At 50.0% G+C, this 16,693-nt stretch overlaps 1 protein-coding gene across 3 annotated transcripts; it reads left to right on the top strand.

The window, feature by feature from the left end:
• Positions 1 to 376: 376 nt before the first annotated feature.
• On the top strand, positions 377 to 5,910 carry TSEN34 (tRNA splicing endonuclease subunit 34). Of its 3 annotated transcripts, none has more exons than XM_042918902.1 (5): positions 377 to 400; positions 1,247 to 1,493; positions 1,744 to 2,005; positions 2,156 to 2,413; positions 5,414 to 5,910. In XM_042918902.1, the coding sequence occupies exons 2-5, from the start codon at positions 1,251 to 1,253 to the stop codon at positions 5,599 to 5,601; spliced, it is 951 nt and encodes a 316-aa protein (XP_042774836.1). In that variant the 5' UTR covers positions 377 to 400; positions 1,247 to 1,250; the 3' UTR covers positions 5,602 to 5,910. The 3 variants fall into 3 exon arrangements, with proteins under 3 accessions (XP_042774836.1, XP_042774834.1, XP_042774835.1); XM_042918900.1 differs by lacking the exon at positions 377 to 400 and adding an exon at positions 411 to 516; XM_042918901.1 differs by lacking the exon at positions 377 to 400 and adding an exon at positions 415 to 576.
• The last annotated feature ends 10,783 nt before the right edge of the window (positions 5,911 to 16,693 follow it).

Here is a 16,693-nt window from a genome sequence, read left to right as displayed (position 1 = left end):
GATGTAGGCGGGGCCAGGAGCCTCGGCCGGATGTGGGCGGGGTCATATCGTTGGTTTCCTTCGAGCATAGTTGGGTACCAGTGACCCAGGTTAGGAGATAGGCGAAGTCTCGTTCTTTGAGAAGGAGGCGGGGCCACAGACTTAGGCAACACGAAGGAGGCAGCGATCTGGAACATTTCGAGGGGCGGAACGAACAGCATCCCGGCCGGAGGGGGCGGGGCCCGGGGATGACGTCACCACAGGGCGGGGCCAGGGTAATAAGCCTCACTTTCTCTAGTGGCCGAACCCTAGCGGCGGGGACGTTCCCTTCGAGAGGGCGGGGCCAAGGTGTTCCACTCTACGAGGAAGGCGGGGCTACGGCGCCGCTGGGGGCGGATCCCAGACTTCCCGCTTCGCTGAGGTGGCGGTGTGACGAAATTGACGCAGGGGGTCGGGATGCGGAGGGGTGGAGGAAGCAGCGCGTGGCGCGCTACGTAGGGGGTGGCTCCGCCGGGACTGCGAGTTGGTGTTTACGAGGTGACTAACTGGTTCTGTCAGAGGACGGTGCCGCATTCTGAGGGGAGCGCTCACGAGGGGGTGAGCCCGCCCGGACGGAGAACGGACCGTGGTGCCCAGGGGGAGGGGCTTCCGGCCGCGGGGTTCGCTCAGTGGGGCGGGTACTCCCCAACTGGGAGTGCTTGAGGCCGGAGGGGGCGGGGCCTGGCCGCGGGGTTGACGGGAGCCGAGGATGCCCGATCGCGGGACCGCTGCGTTCGGGAGGGGGCGGGGCTGCGAGTTCGGCCGAGTCGAGGCGGTCCGAATGCCCGAAATCTGGCGCCGGGCGGGGGCGGGCCTTCTGCCGTGGGCGTCCGACCCGGTGCGAGGAGGCCCGGAGGCCGCGCCTCGGGGCTTCGGAAGGGGGCGGGCCCGAGTTCCGAGCCACCCGAAGGGGGCGTGGCCCTGCACTAGCGGAGGCTTGTCTCGGAGCCTGAAGGCGAGATGGCCGGGACGCCGACCACGGGGTCCTGGGGGCCCCAGCGACTCGGCGGAGGGCGGGGTCTTGTCTCGGCGGCCCCGGGGCCTGGCGGGATCGCTGAGGGGGCGGGGCTCGGCCTGGAGACTCAGCAGGTGGCAAAGGCTGCCTTGACGAGGCCCCACCCCCGAGGCTCAGGGGCGGGGCCTCGCTGAACCCCCGCCCCCTCACTCCCCACCCCTAAGCGGTGGGAGCGCTAAGTCGGTGACCTTTGTGTCCCCCTGGCTCCCGCAGGAGGATGCTGGTGGTGGAGGTGGCGAACGGCCGCTCCCTGGTATGGGGGGCCGAAGCGGTGCAGGCGCTGCGGGAGCGTCTGGGAGTGGGGGGCCGCACGGTGGGCGCCCTGCCCCGCGGGCCCCGCCAGAACTCGCGCCTGGGCCTCCCGCTGCTGCTGATGCCCGAGGAGGCGCGGCTCCTGGCCGAGATCGGTGCCGTGACCCTGGTCAGCGCCCCGCGCCCGGATCCACGCCAACACAGCCTGGTAAGGGGCGGGCCGGGGGCGCGAACGCCCTGGACCTGCCGAAGTACAGGCAGGACACCTGGACTCCGCGGGTTCGGTCCCTAAGGTGGGAGGGGTCAGGGCGTCCTCGATTCTGGAAGAATGTGGGTGCAGGAGATTGGCATCCCCGAGTTCGGGCCTTGAGGTTGGGAGGGGTCAGGGGGTCAGGATACCTGGCTTTCTAAAGCGGGATATACTTGGATCCTGGGATTCTCGCTGATTTACTTGTCAGGCTCTGGCATCCTTCAAACGCCAGCAAGAGCAAGACTTCCAGGAGCAAAGCGCCCTGGCAGCCGAGGCCCGTGAGACTCGTCGTCAGGAGCTCCTAGAGAAGATTGCAGAGGGCCAGGCTGCGAAGAAGCAGAGGCTGGAACAGGAATCAGGGAGCAGCGGGAGCCAGGAGGCCGGTGGGAGCCAGGAGGCGGGTGGGAACCAAGCTCCCGCGGAGAATGAGGCCAGTGCCAGCCAGGCTTCTGGAGAGCACGAGGAAGCAGGTGAGGCTGAGACTTGGAGTCCAGGGACCAGGGGAAGGGAGGGAGAGGTCTTTTGGGAATCCTGGCTGGAATCCCGGCCTGGGCCTCCCTGGAGGATGAAAAGACGTCGTCCTTGAATTCACCCAGTTCTCTTGGATTCACCTCCCCCAGGTTCCTCTTCTCCCCAGCCAGGGCCTTCAGATGGGGTGGCCCCCTTGCCCAGGTCCGCCCTGCTGGTCCAGTTGGCCACTGCTAGGCCCCGACCCATCAAGGCTAGACCCCTGGATTGGCGCGTCCAGTCCAAAGACTGGCCCCATGCTGGCCGTCCTCTCCATGAACTTCGCTACAGCATCTACAGAGACCTGTGGGAGCGAGGCTTCTTCCTCAGTGCTGCTGGCAAGTTTGGGGGTGACTTCCTGGTCTATCCTGGTGAGTTTGGGTGGGGACCTCCAGTTGTGGCCCCCTTTTTCACAACCCCTCCACAGTCCGCATGTTTCCTTTTTGCCTTTTCTCAGCGTCTGAAACCCGTGGAAGGACAGGAGACACTTGGGAACCCAAGCTCATTTGGAGGGCAGTTTAGTAAATTTCATTAAGCACTTACTTTGACCCCCAAATTTCACTTAGAGACACTTAGATATGTGCACAGAACATACAAGAAATCATCATCACAGGATCCTTTAAAGTAGTGAAATACTAGAAAACAAGCAGAATTAAAAAAAATTGTTTTTAATGTTCATTTTTGAGAGACAGCGCGCAAGCGGGGGCGGGGCAGAGACGGAGAAACAGAGTCTGAAGCAGGCTCCAGGCTCTGAGCTGTCAGTACAGAGCTCGACGTGGGGCTGGAACCCACGAACCTCGAGATCATGACCTGAGCTGAAGTTGGACGCTTAACCGACTGAGCCACCCAGGTGCCCCCAGAATGATTATGAATGGGTTAGCAGTTAAACACTGGTGCTAGTCGTCAGAGTAACGTAGGTCCATGTGCAGTTATGAAAAGATGACCAAAGGGGGAGAAAAAGAACCACTTGTCAAAAACGTGTATGGTAAAATACTCTATATTTTATGTTACCGTGCAGTCTTATGCACGTTATTTAAGTAGCATTAAAAATTACGGCTCCAGTGAAAGAATGTGGACAGAACTTAAGATAAAACGGTGTGAGTAGATGAAGAGAATCCTATCAAACAAGTGGAAAAAGGTGTGCAAACACGGACTCCAGCCCAAGTACAGTGGTTTCCTCTGGGCGGGAATTTGCATCAGGTGTAGGAACAGGAGCCTTTTGCTGTATCAGTTAATTTTTGAATTTGTAGTAAGAGTGCCTTTATTGTGTAACTGAAAGGTTAAGAAAAATAAGTCTGCAGGAAAATCAACCTCTTTGTTCCTCCTGAGAATGTAGAAAGATAGAAGCACCTGGTAAGTAGTCAGGTCTTAGCTGTTCACTGGAGACCGACCGGGGTGTCTGAGGTGAGGCGAGGGCCTGCGTCTCTTCTGAGAATGAACAGGTAACTAAGGGACTGGCTTAGGAACCCAGGACAGTGTGCCTGCCCTGTGCTCTGCAGATAACCACACTTTGATTACTTTGCTGCTGCTGCTGCTGTGTGTGTGTGTGTGTGTGTGTGTGTGTGTGACTCCCGCATGTAAGAGATTATTTTGGTTTTGAAAATGAATAGTCAGTTTACTAATCATATGAATGCTAATACCCAGTTCTTTTTGAAGCTTCCAGTTCAATTTATAAATCTTTTCAGTCTAGCAGATTTTAAGGGGACTCTTAGTCTAAGTTTGATCCCACTTGTAAAAGGAGTTAAGTAATTTTCAATGTGATAAGCTGCATTTTAAATTTTAATATATTTTCCTTTTTAAGGAAAATGGTTTTCCTGGTTATAGAACTTGCCGCTAAGTCAGATCTAAAAAACTACAAATGGGGTGCTTTTTAAGTTTATATGTTCTAATGCTGTTAATACACTTAACAAAATTTCAGGTTAAAAAAAGTTTGACTCCACCAATAACTCAATCACACATTTGAAACTGAATCACAAGACTGGCCTGTTAGCTCTAGTGGATCAATATTTCTAAAATGATACATACTCAGTGTATGAAATATACGTGGAATCCTTGTTCCCTGAAGATTAATAGTCAAGGTCTGGATCCCTTAAATATATTTAAACATTTATTTATCTTGAGAGAGACAGAGCGCGAGCAGATGAGGGGTAGAGGGAGACACACAGAATCTGAAGCAGGCTCCAGGCTCTGAGCACAGAGCCTGACGTGGGGCTCAAACCCACGAACCGCGAGACCGTGACCTGAGCCGAAGTTGGATGTTTGCCCAACTGAGCCACCGAGGCGCCCCTTAAATATTTCTAACAGTAAATCCTCCTGAACTGTAAAGACAGTAAGCCTCTAAGAACAGTTTTGGGGTAACTTCTCAAGTCTTTGATGCTTCCTTCTCAGCAGGTGTCATACCAGCCAGAGAGATGCCTGGCTCCTGGCCGGGTTCTTGCTGGAGGCCCAGCTGCCAGCCTGGGCCTTGTTTTCCTGTTGCCATGACACTCCCCTGTCAGATGGGATGTCTCGTAGCCTTGCTCTTGGAGACTTCCATTACCTACCACTTAATCTTCTGCGTCGTGCCCCACTGGTTCCTACTCTGCTCAATCACATTTATCTAATCCAGGGGCACACTGCAGCCCCCATCAAATGCGGCCCACCAGTTTTTAAAGAGAAAGTTACTGGGACGCAGGCCGATGCATTTATTTACGTATGGTCTGTGGCTTCTGCTGTGCTACAGGAGCGAGGTGTGTACTTGTAACATGACCCACAAAACAATATTTACTGTGTGGCCCTTTGCTGTATTAACTCCGTTATCCCATCTATTCATTCCTCTGTCCCGTTGTAAATTCTTTTTTTCTTTTAGTCTCTTGGAGTCACTTGTCCCTGGACATTGATGTGATGTCCTGTGTGTTCCTCACGGCTTTCCCTGACTTTGTGGTCCTGGTTCTTACGTCACGACAGTGACATATTCAGTTACTTGTTCGGTTTGTCGTTTAAGGACGATTATGCTGTTGGTGTGTGGCAGCTTCCTGCCCCTGTCCCACTGTATCATTGGCTTTTCCAAGTTGGTACACCGTTTCGATTTTAAAGGCTGTATGCTATCCAGTCTTACTGAGAGACCCTGAATTTAACAAGTCTGCGGCTTGGTTGTTTCTGTTTCTTAGCGGTTGTAAATGATAACAGGGTGAAGAGCTTTATTCGGCATTTTAGGGGTGCTATCCTTGTAAGAAAAAAATTCCACGAATGGAATTGCTGGGTCCAAGAATAGCTATTTTTAAATATTCATAGCGATTACAAGATGGTTCCCATGTCCTACCAATGGACATTCCAGCGTCTTCCGGCCCTCTGCCCCTGGAAATTGCCACATGTCTCTCTCTCTCACCCAGGTGACCCACTTCGTTTCCACGCCCATTACATTGCTCAGTGCTGGGCTCCTGGGGACCCCATTCCACTCCAGGACCTGGTTTCTGCCGGCCGCCTGGGAACCAGCGTCAAAAAGACGCTGCTCCTGTGTTCTCCTCAGCCTGACGGTAAGGTGGTCTACACCTCCCTGCAGTGGGCCAGCCTGCAGTGAACTCCAGAGACCTAGGGGAACGTGGCTGCATCTGTGGAAAGAGCCTTTCTAGATGGTCCCATGCTCACATCTGCGCGGGAGGCCTCGACACCCTCCTCCCTCTCTCTGCGGTTAAGTTTTGAGTCCGGATTTATAAACACTACACCTTCTTACTTCCCTCCCTGTTTCAAAGCACTTATTGGCTGCGATGTTTTTGTAGTTACCTGTTTCCAAACTGTGAGCTTCTTGAGGGTGAAGACTAGGTTTGATTCATGTCTGTTTTCTACCGGGCACAGGTCCCAACAGGTCCCAGTAAACTTGTTGAATAAACATGGAGTCTGTGATTTCAATCCCGACGGCAATCCTGGGAAGCGTGGGCCTTTGCATTTGTTTAAGCCGGCGAGGGAAAGGCCTGAAGGAGGTCACACATCTAGGAGGTATCCAGCAGGCTGACATTTAAAACTTGGTCCTGCTGATTGCAGAGTCTGAACTCTGTCCACCGCACTGACCTCCTTTTGAAAAGATTGTCACGGAACATTTCAGATGCGTACAAAGGCATAAATTAAATAATGCCTATACGCCTGCAGAAAAGAAGGACGTGAGTTCGCAATTTCATGACAGGAGTTAGGGGAGGGAAGGGGAGTGTCCAGAAGGGCACTTGAGGCTTGGGGAATGCTGGAGGTGGTCTTTTTCTTGACCTGGGTGGTGTTTATTCAGGTGTATAGAATTATTTTTACCCTACACCTATACTTTTTTTTTTTAATTTAAAAAAAAAATTTTTTTAATACTTATTTTTAAGAGAGACAGACAGATCGCGAGCCAGGGAGGGGCAGAGAGAGAGGGAGACACAGAATCCGAAACAGCTCCAGGTTCTGAGCTGTCAGTACAGAGCCCAAGGTGGGGTTCAAACCCAGAAGCCATGAGATCATGGTCTGAGCTGGAGTCGGATGTTTAACCCACTGAGCCACTCAGGGGCTCCCCCCTCTTTTTTTCCTTTAATTTTAACGTTTATTTATTATTGAGAAACAGAGACAGAGCATGAGTGTGGGAGGGACAGAGAGAAGGGGAGACATAGAATCTGAAGCAGGCTGCGAGTCGTCAGCACAGAGCCAGACATGGGGCTTGAACTCACAAACCGCGAGATCGTGACCTGAGTCGAAGCTGGACACTTAACCAACTGAGCCACCCAGGTGCCTGTTTTCTTCTAATTTTAGAGAGAGTGTGTGTGCAATTGTTGGGGGAGGAGAAGCAGAGAGAGACAGAGAATCCTAAGCAGGCTCCACACTTGGCGCAGAGCCTGACGTGGGGCTTGACTCCACGACCCTGGGACCATGAGTTGAGCCAAATTCAAGAGTCAGATGCCCAACTGACTAAGCCACCCAGGTGCTCCCAAATTCTTTTTTATTTTTTTATTAAAAAAAAATTTTGTTTTTAATCTTTATTTCTGAGAGAGACAGAGACAGAATGCAAGTGGGTTGGAGCAGAGAGAGAGGGAGGCACAGAATTTGAAGCAGGCTCCAGGTTCTGAGCTGTCAGCACAGAGCCCGACACCGGGCTCGAACTCACAGACCGTGAGATCATGACCTGAGCCGAAGTCGGTCACTCAGCCGACTGAGCCACCCCGGGTGCCCCTAGGTATATTTTAAATGTATAGTTTTGTCAAATAGATTTCGTTACTGAAGTCTAGTCACATGGTTAATGATTCTGGGGCTGAAAGTCTGTTTCTCTAGTTTCTCAGTCTGTGCCCCCAATTTCTTCTTTCTCTCCTACCCTTCACAGTAAACACATTTGCTAGAACCACAACTGCCAGTAATCTTAGATTAATTTAAAACAGGACACTAACCCCAGCCTGGTTAACGCTTTCTTTGTGCCTCTTTGCTAACTGGCTTGTAAATATCTTCTCCAGGCTCTCTCTTCTCTCCAACAAAGTACTTAGTTGACTCAGTACTCAGTACCTATGTCTTCTCTCAAAAATTCCTCACTAAAAAACATGTGGATGCCTGGCTGGCCCATTCGGTAGACTCTTGATCTCAGGGTCGTGAGTTTGAGCCCCATGTTGGGCCTAGAGCTTGCTTAAACAAAATTTGTAAGGACATCCACATGCAAAAACCAAACAAAAAATCCAGATATGGACCTCATACCCTTTACAGACATTAACTCAAAATAGATCATAGACCTCAATATAAAATGCAGAGCTAGACCACTTGTGGGAGGTAATGAGAAAACGTAGACGACCGTGGGTGTGGCAGTGATATTCCAGACACAACACCACAGGTGTGCCCGATGAAAGAATTGATAAGCTGGACTTCATTACAATGCAAAACGGAGAAAGTCCTGTCCAAGTCAGCTGATAAAGGACTGTCGTCCAAAATATTTTGTAGCTCTTACAAGTCAACAATGAGAAACAATCTGCCCAAAAAACAAAACCGGAGGCCCTAACGGACACCTCACTGAAGGCGTCCCGCAGCTGGCAAGCAAGCACGTGAGAAGGTGCCCCACGCCCTGTGCCATCTGAGCCGTGCAGAGTCAAGCAACAATGAGATACCGCTACATGCCTGTGTGAAGGGCGGAAATCCAGAACAGTGACACCACCGAGTGCTGACGAGGCGTGGAGCGCCAGGACCTCTGGTTCACGGCTGGCTGGTAGGGAACAGGGTGGCACAGCCACTTGGGAGGATGGCGTGGAGAGTTTTCACAAAACTTGAGTGTACCCTCACCATCCGCAGTGGGTGCCACTGTCCCCAGCAGTGATGCTCCTTGGATTTACCTAGAGGAGTCCGGCATTTATGACCCCACAAAACCTGCACGTGCATGTTCTTAGTGCGGCGTTATTCACAACTGCCGACACTCGGGCGCAACCAAGGTCCTTTGTAGATGAATGAAAAATACACTGTGGTCCTTCCAGATGATGGAATGCTATTCAGTGCTAAAGAGAGCCGAAATGTCAAGCCACAAAAATACATAGAGGATCCTTTTTTTTTTTTTTAAGTTTATTTATTTTGGGAGAGGGAGAGAGAGACGGAAAGAGACCCAAAGCAGGCTCTGTGCTCTCAGCGAGCTCACAAACTGTGAGATCACGACCTGAGCTGAAATCAAGAGTCGGAGGCTTAAGTGACTGAGCCCCCCAAGGCGCTCCCATGGAGGACCCTTAAATGCACACTCCTAAGTGAGAGAAGCCAGTCTGAAAAGGCTGCATGCCATACGATTCCAACTGTATGACTTTGTGGAGAAGACAAAACTGGCGACTGAAAAGATGAGTGGCTGATGGGTTGGGGAGGAGGGATGAACAGGGGAAGCAAAGAGAAGTTTTAGGCCCGTGAAACTACTCTGAGACCAAAATGTTGGATATATATCATTATCTGTCCAAACCCACGGAAGGCACAGCACCACGAGTGACCCCTGATGTTTACGGCCTCGGTGCTAATGACGTGTTGTGTGGGCTCATCGGTGGTAACAAATGTACCCTCTGGCAGGGGATGTTGAGGATGGGAGAGGCAGGCTGTGCATGAGTGGGGGCAGGGGGCACACTCCTCTGTACCTTTGCTTCGAACCTAAAACTGGTCTAAGAAAAAACTCTATAGGTGCTACCTTCCAAACGCTGTAGACCCGATCTGACCACTTCACCTTCACGGCCAACACGTTGGCAAAGGCAACCACATTACGCACGTGGATGACTGTAGTGGCTTCCTGACTCCTCTCCCTGGACTCCACCCTTGCCCCTCTGTCATGGGTTTTCTTTTTTTTTTTTTTTTTTTTTTTTTTAACGTTTATTTATTTTTGAGACAGAGAGAGACAGAGCATGAACGGGGGAGGGGCAGAGAGAGAGGGAGACACAGAATCGGGAGCAGGCTCCAGGCTCTGAGCCATCAGCCCAGAGCCCGACGTGGGGCTCACACTCACGGACCGCGAGATCGTGACCTGAGCTGAAGTCGGACGCTCGACCGACTGAGCCACCCAGGCGCCCCTGTCATCGGTTTTCAACAGCATGGCTGGCGGCTGGTGTAATTGGGTCAATAGGTGGGTCTGATGTGTCCCTCCCCTTTAGAACTCTCCAGTAATTTCCATCGCAAAGTCAAAGCAAAGGCCCTACGGTGCACGTTCTCCGTCCCCATCCGTGCCCCCCTCCTTGCTTATGCTGCTCCGTCCACGTGGGCTCCCATGACTCTACTGGGGATGCTCTTCCTCTGGTAGCCACATAGTCTTGTCCCCCACTGCCCGCTGGCCTTTCCTTCCATGTCACCTTCTCAGGCCTTCCATGGTAACCTGACCCAAAAATTGAACACCCCTCCTGTATGCCCCTTCTTTCTTGATTTATTTGCCTCACCATGATCACTGGTGTGATTTATAATGAGAAATACACATTTGGTCTTCAGCCCCATTCCTGGCACAGTCCCCCTAAAACCCTTGCAGTTTCTCAAGAGCAACAAAGGTGTCTTGATATTTCTAACACAGCCCTTTCAACCACACCTGGGTTTATATTGATGAAGTGGCCTCCAGGGAAGAGAGAGTGGCTGAAAAGTTGGGTTGCTCACAAATTGCCAGCAATTTAATTAATCGTGCCCATGTAATGAAGCCACCATAAAAATGCCAAAGGATGGGATCGGAGAGGTTCCGAGAGAGCGGCGTACCTGGAGGGTGCACGGAGGCCCCACGTCCTATCCTCACACCTGGCCGACGTGTCTCCATTACATTACATTCTTCTGTAATGAAACAGTGATCGGGTAAGTAACATGTTCCTCTGAGTTCTGTGAGCCGCTCTAGCAAATTAGTGAACTGGAGGAGGGGGTTGTGAGAAACGTCAATCATTGATGACGCATACATAGAGTTATTCATATATTTAACTTTTTTTAAGTTAACGTTTTTAAATTATTTATTTAACTTTATTTTATTTATTTTGAGAGAGAGAGAGAGAGAGCACATGCAAGCAGGGGACGGGCAGAGAGAGAGGGAGAGGGAGAATCTCAAATTCCAAGCCGGCTTCTCACTGCCAGTGGAAAGCCCAATGTGCGGCCCGATCCCACGAAACACAAGGTCATGACCTGAGCCAAGAGTCAGATGCTGGACCGACTGAACCACCCAGGCACCCCCGTTATTCATACATTTAACAATTTAGTGACTATTAACTATAGTTGAGCCTCTCCTAAGACACTGATCACTAGGAAAGATGAGGTCTCTGCCCTCCTATAGCTTTTTCGTCTGGGAGCTACTCTTTAAACAAGAAAGTAAAAATGAACAAGGGAGCCTGAAAGACAGCAATACATGGTGAGGGTAACAACAATGATGCTGACAGTGCTTTCCTTGCGCGGCCATTGCCCTCAGCACTCTGTGTGGACTGTCTCATCAGTCCTCACCGCGACCCCATGAGGTAGGCCCCGCCAACACCCCCATTTCACAGGGGAGGAAGCTGAGGCAGGGAACGGTTGCAAAACTTGTCCAGGGGATTTTAGCGGGCAAGGGGTTGCAGGACTTTCGTCCACGGGTCTGGCTAGAGTGGAGCCGCCTCTCAGAGGAGGGGGCACTGCCCGCTGGGAGCATAGGGCCGGACCGTCTCAGCTCCAGCCTTGGCCTGACCTCCTTTGTTGAGAGACTGCACGGCAAACGGATGGCCAGACCATACATGAGATAGAATTCTGACCCACAGCCTGTGGCCACCTGCCCAGAAGGCCTGCCTGCAAGCTCTAGTAGCCGTGCAGGAAGCCAGACGATAACCCTGTAACAATCGCTCCAAAATAGCCAGGGCCTGAGGAGTGACCACCAGCTCCCCTAATCTGTGTCCCTGACTGTAATTTAGGACCAACAAGAGACAGGCAAATATGCTCCCCTAACCACTAAGGTAGGACAGCGACTTGCAGTGAGCCTGCCTCAGCTCCCCTGGGCCCACAGGCTCCGGGCAGGGGGCACCTGCTTTCCTCGGTCTGCACTTTGAGATTTCCCACTCCTCCGCCTGCCTTTGTGTTTTGGCCACAGTGGCCATTGTTTCTTCTCCTTTGCCTGGTCTTTGCTGGTTTCCACATCGTGTAATCTTGGGCAAGCTTGGTGCCTCAGATCTGCCTCTGCACAACAGGTCTAATGACTGTACTAGTGACTCCTTGTCATGAGGGAGGGCAGCTTTCCTGGCGGGGCTCCTGAAGCAGTGCTGGAGACTAAGTACGTGAATACCTGTGGGGACTAAGTACGTGAATGTATGTGGGGACTAAATACGTCAACACATGTGGGGACCAAGTACGTCAATGCATGTGGAGACTAAGTACGTCAATGCATGCATACTTCTAATGGTGATCAGTGCACCACTGGCGTGAATGGCGTTTCTCCAGACGGGAAGGGGCTGGAGGAAAGACAGGCACTCTCCCTTCATGGCGCTCCACACATGGCGCTCTGAGTTTTCTACAGACTGAAGGTTTGGGCAACCCTGCGTCAAGCAGATATACTGCTGCCATTTTCCCAACAGCATTTGCTCACTTCGTGTCTCTGGGTCACATTTTGGTAATTATCCCAGTATTTCAAGCTTTATCATGGTTATTATATTTGTGATGGTGATGGGTGAGCAGTGATCTTTGAGGTTCCCATTGTCATTGTTTTGGGGTGCCACGAACCACACCCTCATAAGAGGGAAAACTTAATAAATGTTGTGTGTGTTCCAACTGCTCCACTGGCCAGCCGTTCCCCATCTCTCTCCCTCTCCGTGGGCCTCCCTGTTCCCAAAGACACAACAGTGGTGAGATAGGGCCCATTAATAGCCCTACAGTGGCTCCAAGTGTCCAAGTGAGAGGAAGAGTCATACGTCTCCCCCTTTAAATTAGAAGAGACGAGAAGTGCTTAAGCTCAATGGGGAAGGCAGGTCAAAGGCCAAGACGGCCAGAAGCTAGGCCTGTGCTGCCAGACAGCCCCGCTGTAAACGCAAAGGAGAAATTCGTGAAGGATGTTGGAAGTGCTACTCCAGAGCAAGGCCCTGACTCCCTTCAATGCTGTGGATGCTGAGAGAGGTGGGGGAGGCGGCAGAAGACCAGTCTGAAGCTGGCAGAGGTGCTTCAGGAGACTGAAGGAAAGAAGGCCTCTCCATAACGTCAGGTGCAAGGTGAGGCAGCAAGTGCTGATGGAGAAGCTGCAACAGGTTCTCCAGAGCTCGCTGAGATCACTTGTGAAGGTGGTTACACCAAACAACAGATTTCCAGTGTAGACGAAACAGCCTCCTACTGGAAGAAGATGCCACATAGGACTCTCATCGCCAGACAGGGCAAGTCAAGGCCTGGCTTCAAAGCTTCGGAGGACAGCCCAACTCCTGTTAGGGGCTAACGCAGCTGCTGACTTTAAGTGGAAGTCAGAGCTCAGTGACCACTCTGAAAATCCCAGAGCCCTTAAGAATGTTGCTCCATAAACAGAGCAGCAAAGCCTGGATGACAGCACATCTCTCTACAACGGGGTTACTGAATATTTTAAGCCCACTGTGGAGACCTACCGCTCAGGGAAAAAAAAATCCTTTAAAATATGACTGTTCCCTGACAATGTACCCGGTCACCCAAGAGCTCTGGTGGGGATGCACAATGAGAGGAACGCTGTTTTCATGCCTGCAGACACAGCACGCATCCTGCCGCCCGTGGATCAAGGAGTAATTTCAACTTTCAAGTCTTAGCAATAAAGACATACATTTCGTAAGCATATAGCTGCCATAGACAGTGATTCCTCTGATGGATCTGGGCGAAGTCAGTTGAAAACCTTCTGGAAAAGACTCAGCATTCTAGATGCCACAAGGGACATTCGTGATTCATGGGAAGAGGTCAACATATCCACATCAACAGGAGTTTGGAAGAAGTTGATTACGACCCTCACGGGTGACGTTGAGGGGTTCAAGACTTCGGTGGAGGACACAACTGCAGATGTGGTGGAAACAGCAAGAGAAGCTCAATTAGAAGTGGAGCCTGAAGAAGAGATTACATTGCTATGCTCTCGTGACAAAACTTTAATGGATGAGGACTCACTCCTGAAGGATGAGCAAAGAAAGCGGTTTCCTCAGATGGAACTGACTCCTGGAGAAGACGCTGTGAATACTGTAGAAATGACAACAAAGCATTTAGAACCTCACGCAAACTTAGTAAAGCAGCGGGATTTGAAAGAATGGACTCCCATTTCGGAAGAAGTCTACTGTGGGTAAAATATTATGAAACCTGCTACAGAGAAACTGTGACAGGAAGAGTCAACTGTTGTGGAAAACTTCCCTGTTGTCATCTTGAAGAGATTGGCACAGCCACCCTGTCTCCAGCAACCACCACCCTGACCAGTCAGCAGCCACCAACATGGAGGCAAGACCCTCCGTCAGCAGAAGGGTTATGACTCGCTATAAGTTCAGCTGATGGTTAACATTTGTTAGCAACAAAGCATTTTTAATTTTGTTAATGTTTATTATTTTTGAGAGAGAGAGAGAGAGAGAGAGAGAGACAGAGCACGACTGGGGGAGGGGTAGAGAAAGAGGGAGAGACAGTAACCAAAGCAGGCTCCAGGCTCCGAGCTGTCAGCACGGAGCCCGATGTGGGGCTTGAACTCACGAACCGCGAGATCATGACCCGAGCCGAAGTCAGATGCTTAACCGACTGAGCCACCCAGGTGCCCCAGCAATAAAGTATTTTTAAATTAAGGTATGTACATTGGTTTTTTAGACATAATGCACACCTGATAGGCTAGAGTCTATCATAAGCACAACTTTTTCATATCCACCAGGACCCCCATGGCCATGTCCATGACCTGCCCGACCTTGCTGCTAGGAGTAGGCGTGTGTGTCGGGATGCTGTGTGACCCTTCTGTCGAGCCCGAATGAGCTTTGGGCTCATGTCAACACATCACCCACACAAGGCAGCTAGGCACCATTTAAAAAGCTGCTTCTGGGGGCACCTGGGTGGCTCGGTCGGTTAAGCGGCCGACTTCGGCTCAGGTCATGATCTCACGGTCCGTGGGTTCGAGCCCTGCGTCAGGCTCTGTGCTGACAGCTCAGAGCCTGGAGCCTGTTTCAGATTCTGTGTCTCCCTCTCTCTGTGACCCTCCCCCGTTCATGCTCTGTCTCTCTCTGTCTCAAATATAAATAAACGTAAAAATAAATAAATAAATAAATAAATAAATAAATAAATAAATAAAATAAAATAAAAAGCTGCTTCTGGTGTCCACCACACAGTTTTGTACAAGAAAAATAAAGTGGTTTAAAGCTTCTTAAAAAAAAATAATAAAAAAATACAAAAATAAAAAGCTGCCCCTGATCCCAATAGAAACTGTATGACTGACGAGAGACACGTGTGTGTACACAACTGGAAGTGTCCACGATGAGCTAGCTGTGGCCATTTCCACCCCTTCGTAAGTTTGCAACCCACTGTTGGGTGAGTGGTAGGCCTGTGGCCATGAAAAGGTCCAGAGGACACACCTACGCTCTCACAATGATGCCTCTCTTCGGGGGTCATCAACAGCTGCGTGGCCTGGCTTGTGTTGGGGCGGTGTGAGGTTTTGGAGTAGTGTTGCTCTACAGCTACACTGGTGGGACTCTGAAAAATGTCAGTGAGGGAAAATGCCCTTAGTGAGCAGGTATGTGAGTAATAAGCAGGATGAAACAGAATAATACACTTTTTGTGGAAAGAGATCTGGCTAGGTGTGATGTACACAGACTCCTGGATAGTAGCAAATGCCTCACCTCCATGGTCGGGGGACTGGAAGGAGCAGAATCAGGTAGGGAGGAGATAGGGATATCCAGGAAGGAGGCATGTGTATGCATAGATGTATAGGGGTGGGCACAAAGCACTTGGGTCTTTGAATCAGATATAAATGTCCCCAAGAGAGCTCCCTGTACACATGGTCCTTAATGGCCAAGAGGACAACGTGGCTTATTGGGCAGATGTCAGCCAGCCTCTGTTTTTCCTTTCCCAGTGTTTATGCAGGGGCCTATGGACAGGTGGCAGAAGACATAGGGCACTTGGGAGTCTCATATTATGGTATGCCTTTCACCAAGAGTGACTGAACTACACACACTGCTCAACGTCCATCGCTTCAGCAGCGGAGACCGACACCAAGTCCTTAGTAGTGTTTCATTCCTATGGAAGCAAATCAGACAAGTGGTTGCAAGAGGATTTCATCCCCGGTGGAATGGACACTGATGGAGCCTAACTAGTGTGTGTGTGTGTGTGTGTGTGTGCACTGAGTTGTAAGATGTACCCCTTTAGGTGTGCAGTGTGTTCACCTTTGGCAAATGTAGAACTCATTTAAAAACCACCACCACAATCAATACTAAGACATTGCCATCACTCCTTAAAATTCCATGCTGAGTTTTTCGGTCAACCTGATGGAAGTAAACAGCAACCAGCTTTCCTTCTCTATGGGTTAGTCCTGCTCATTGTAGAACTTCGCAGGAATGAAATCGTAAACGTGTGCTCTGTCACATCTGCACTCTTTTGTGCAGTATGTTCTGAAAAACTCATCCATTTTATTGATATCTTTTAAATTTTCATTCCTCTAATAATTATAGATGTTGAGCATTTTTCATGTGCTCATTGTTATTTATATATCTTCTTTGAGAAATGTCTGTTCAAATTGTTTTGCTCATATGGGGGGGTTTGTTAGTATTTGTAAAAGTCCTTATTTGTTCTATATATAATCCTTTATCAGACATGCATACATACACACAGACTTTTCTTAGTCTTGGCTTGTTTCCATTATCAATTCTGTCTTTTGAAGAGCATACGTCCTTAGTTTTATGCAGTCCAAGAATCTTTTTTGGTTATTGTTTGTGCTTTTTGTTCCTCACTAACAAATCTTTGTCTAATCCAAAGTTGTAAAGATTTTTAAAAATGTTTTCTTTTTTTTTCATTCTGATAACTTTCTTTTTTAAATTGTATTTATTTATATATTTTTAAAATTTACATCCAAATTAGTTAGCATATAGTGAAACAATGATTTCAGGAGGAGATTCCTTAATGCCCCTTGCCCATTTAGCCCACCCCCCCTCCCACAACCCCTCCAGCAACCCTTAGTTTGTTCTCCATATTTATGAGTCTCTTCTGTTTTGTCCCCCTCCCTGTTTTTATATTATTTTTGTTTCCCTTCCCTTATGTTCAGCTGTTTTGTTTCTTAAAGTCCTCATATG

Source organism: Panthera leo, chromosome E2 (genome assembly GCF_018350215.1).
Source record: "Panthera leo isolate Ple1 chromosome E2, P.leo_Ple1_pat1.1, whole genome shotgun sequence".
In the NCBI taxonomy this organism is placed as follows: Eukaryota; Metazoa; Chordata; class Mammalia; order Carnivora; family Felidae; genus Panthera; species Panthera leo.
The sequence above is the reverse complement of the archived record's forward strand: the minus strand, read 5'-3'. Positions and strand labels throughout refer to the sequence as shown.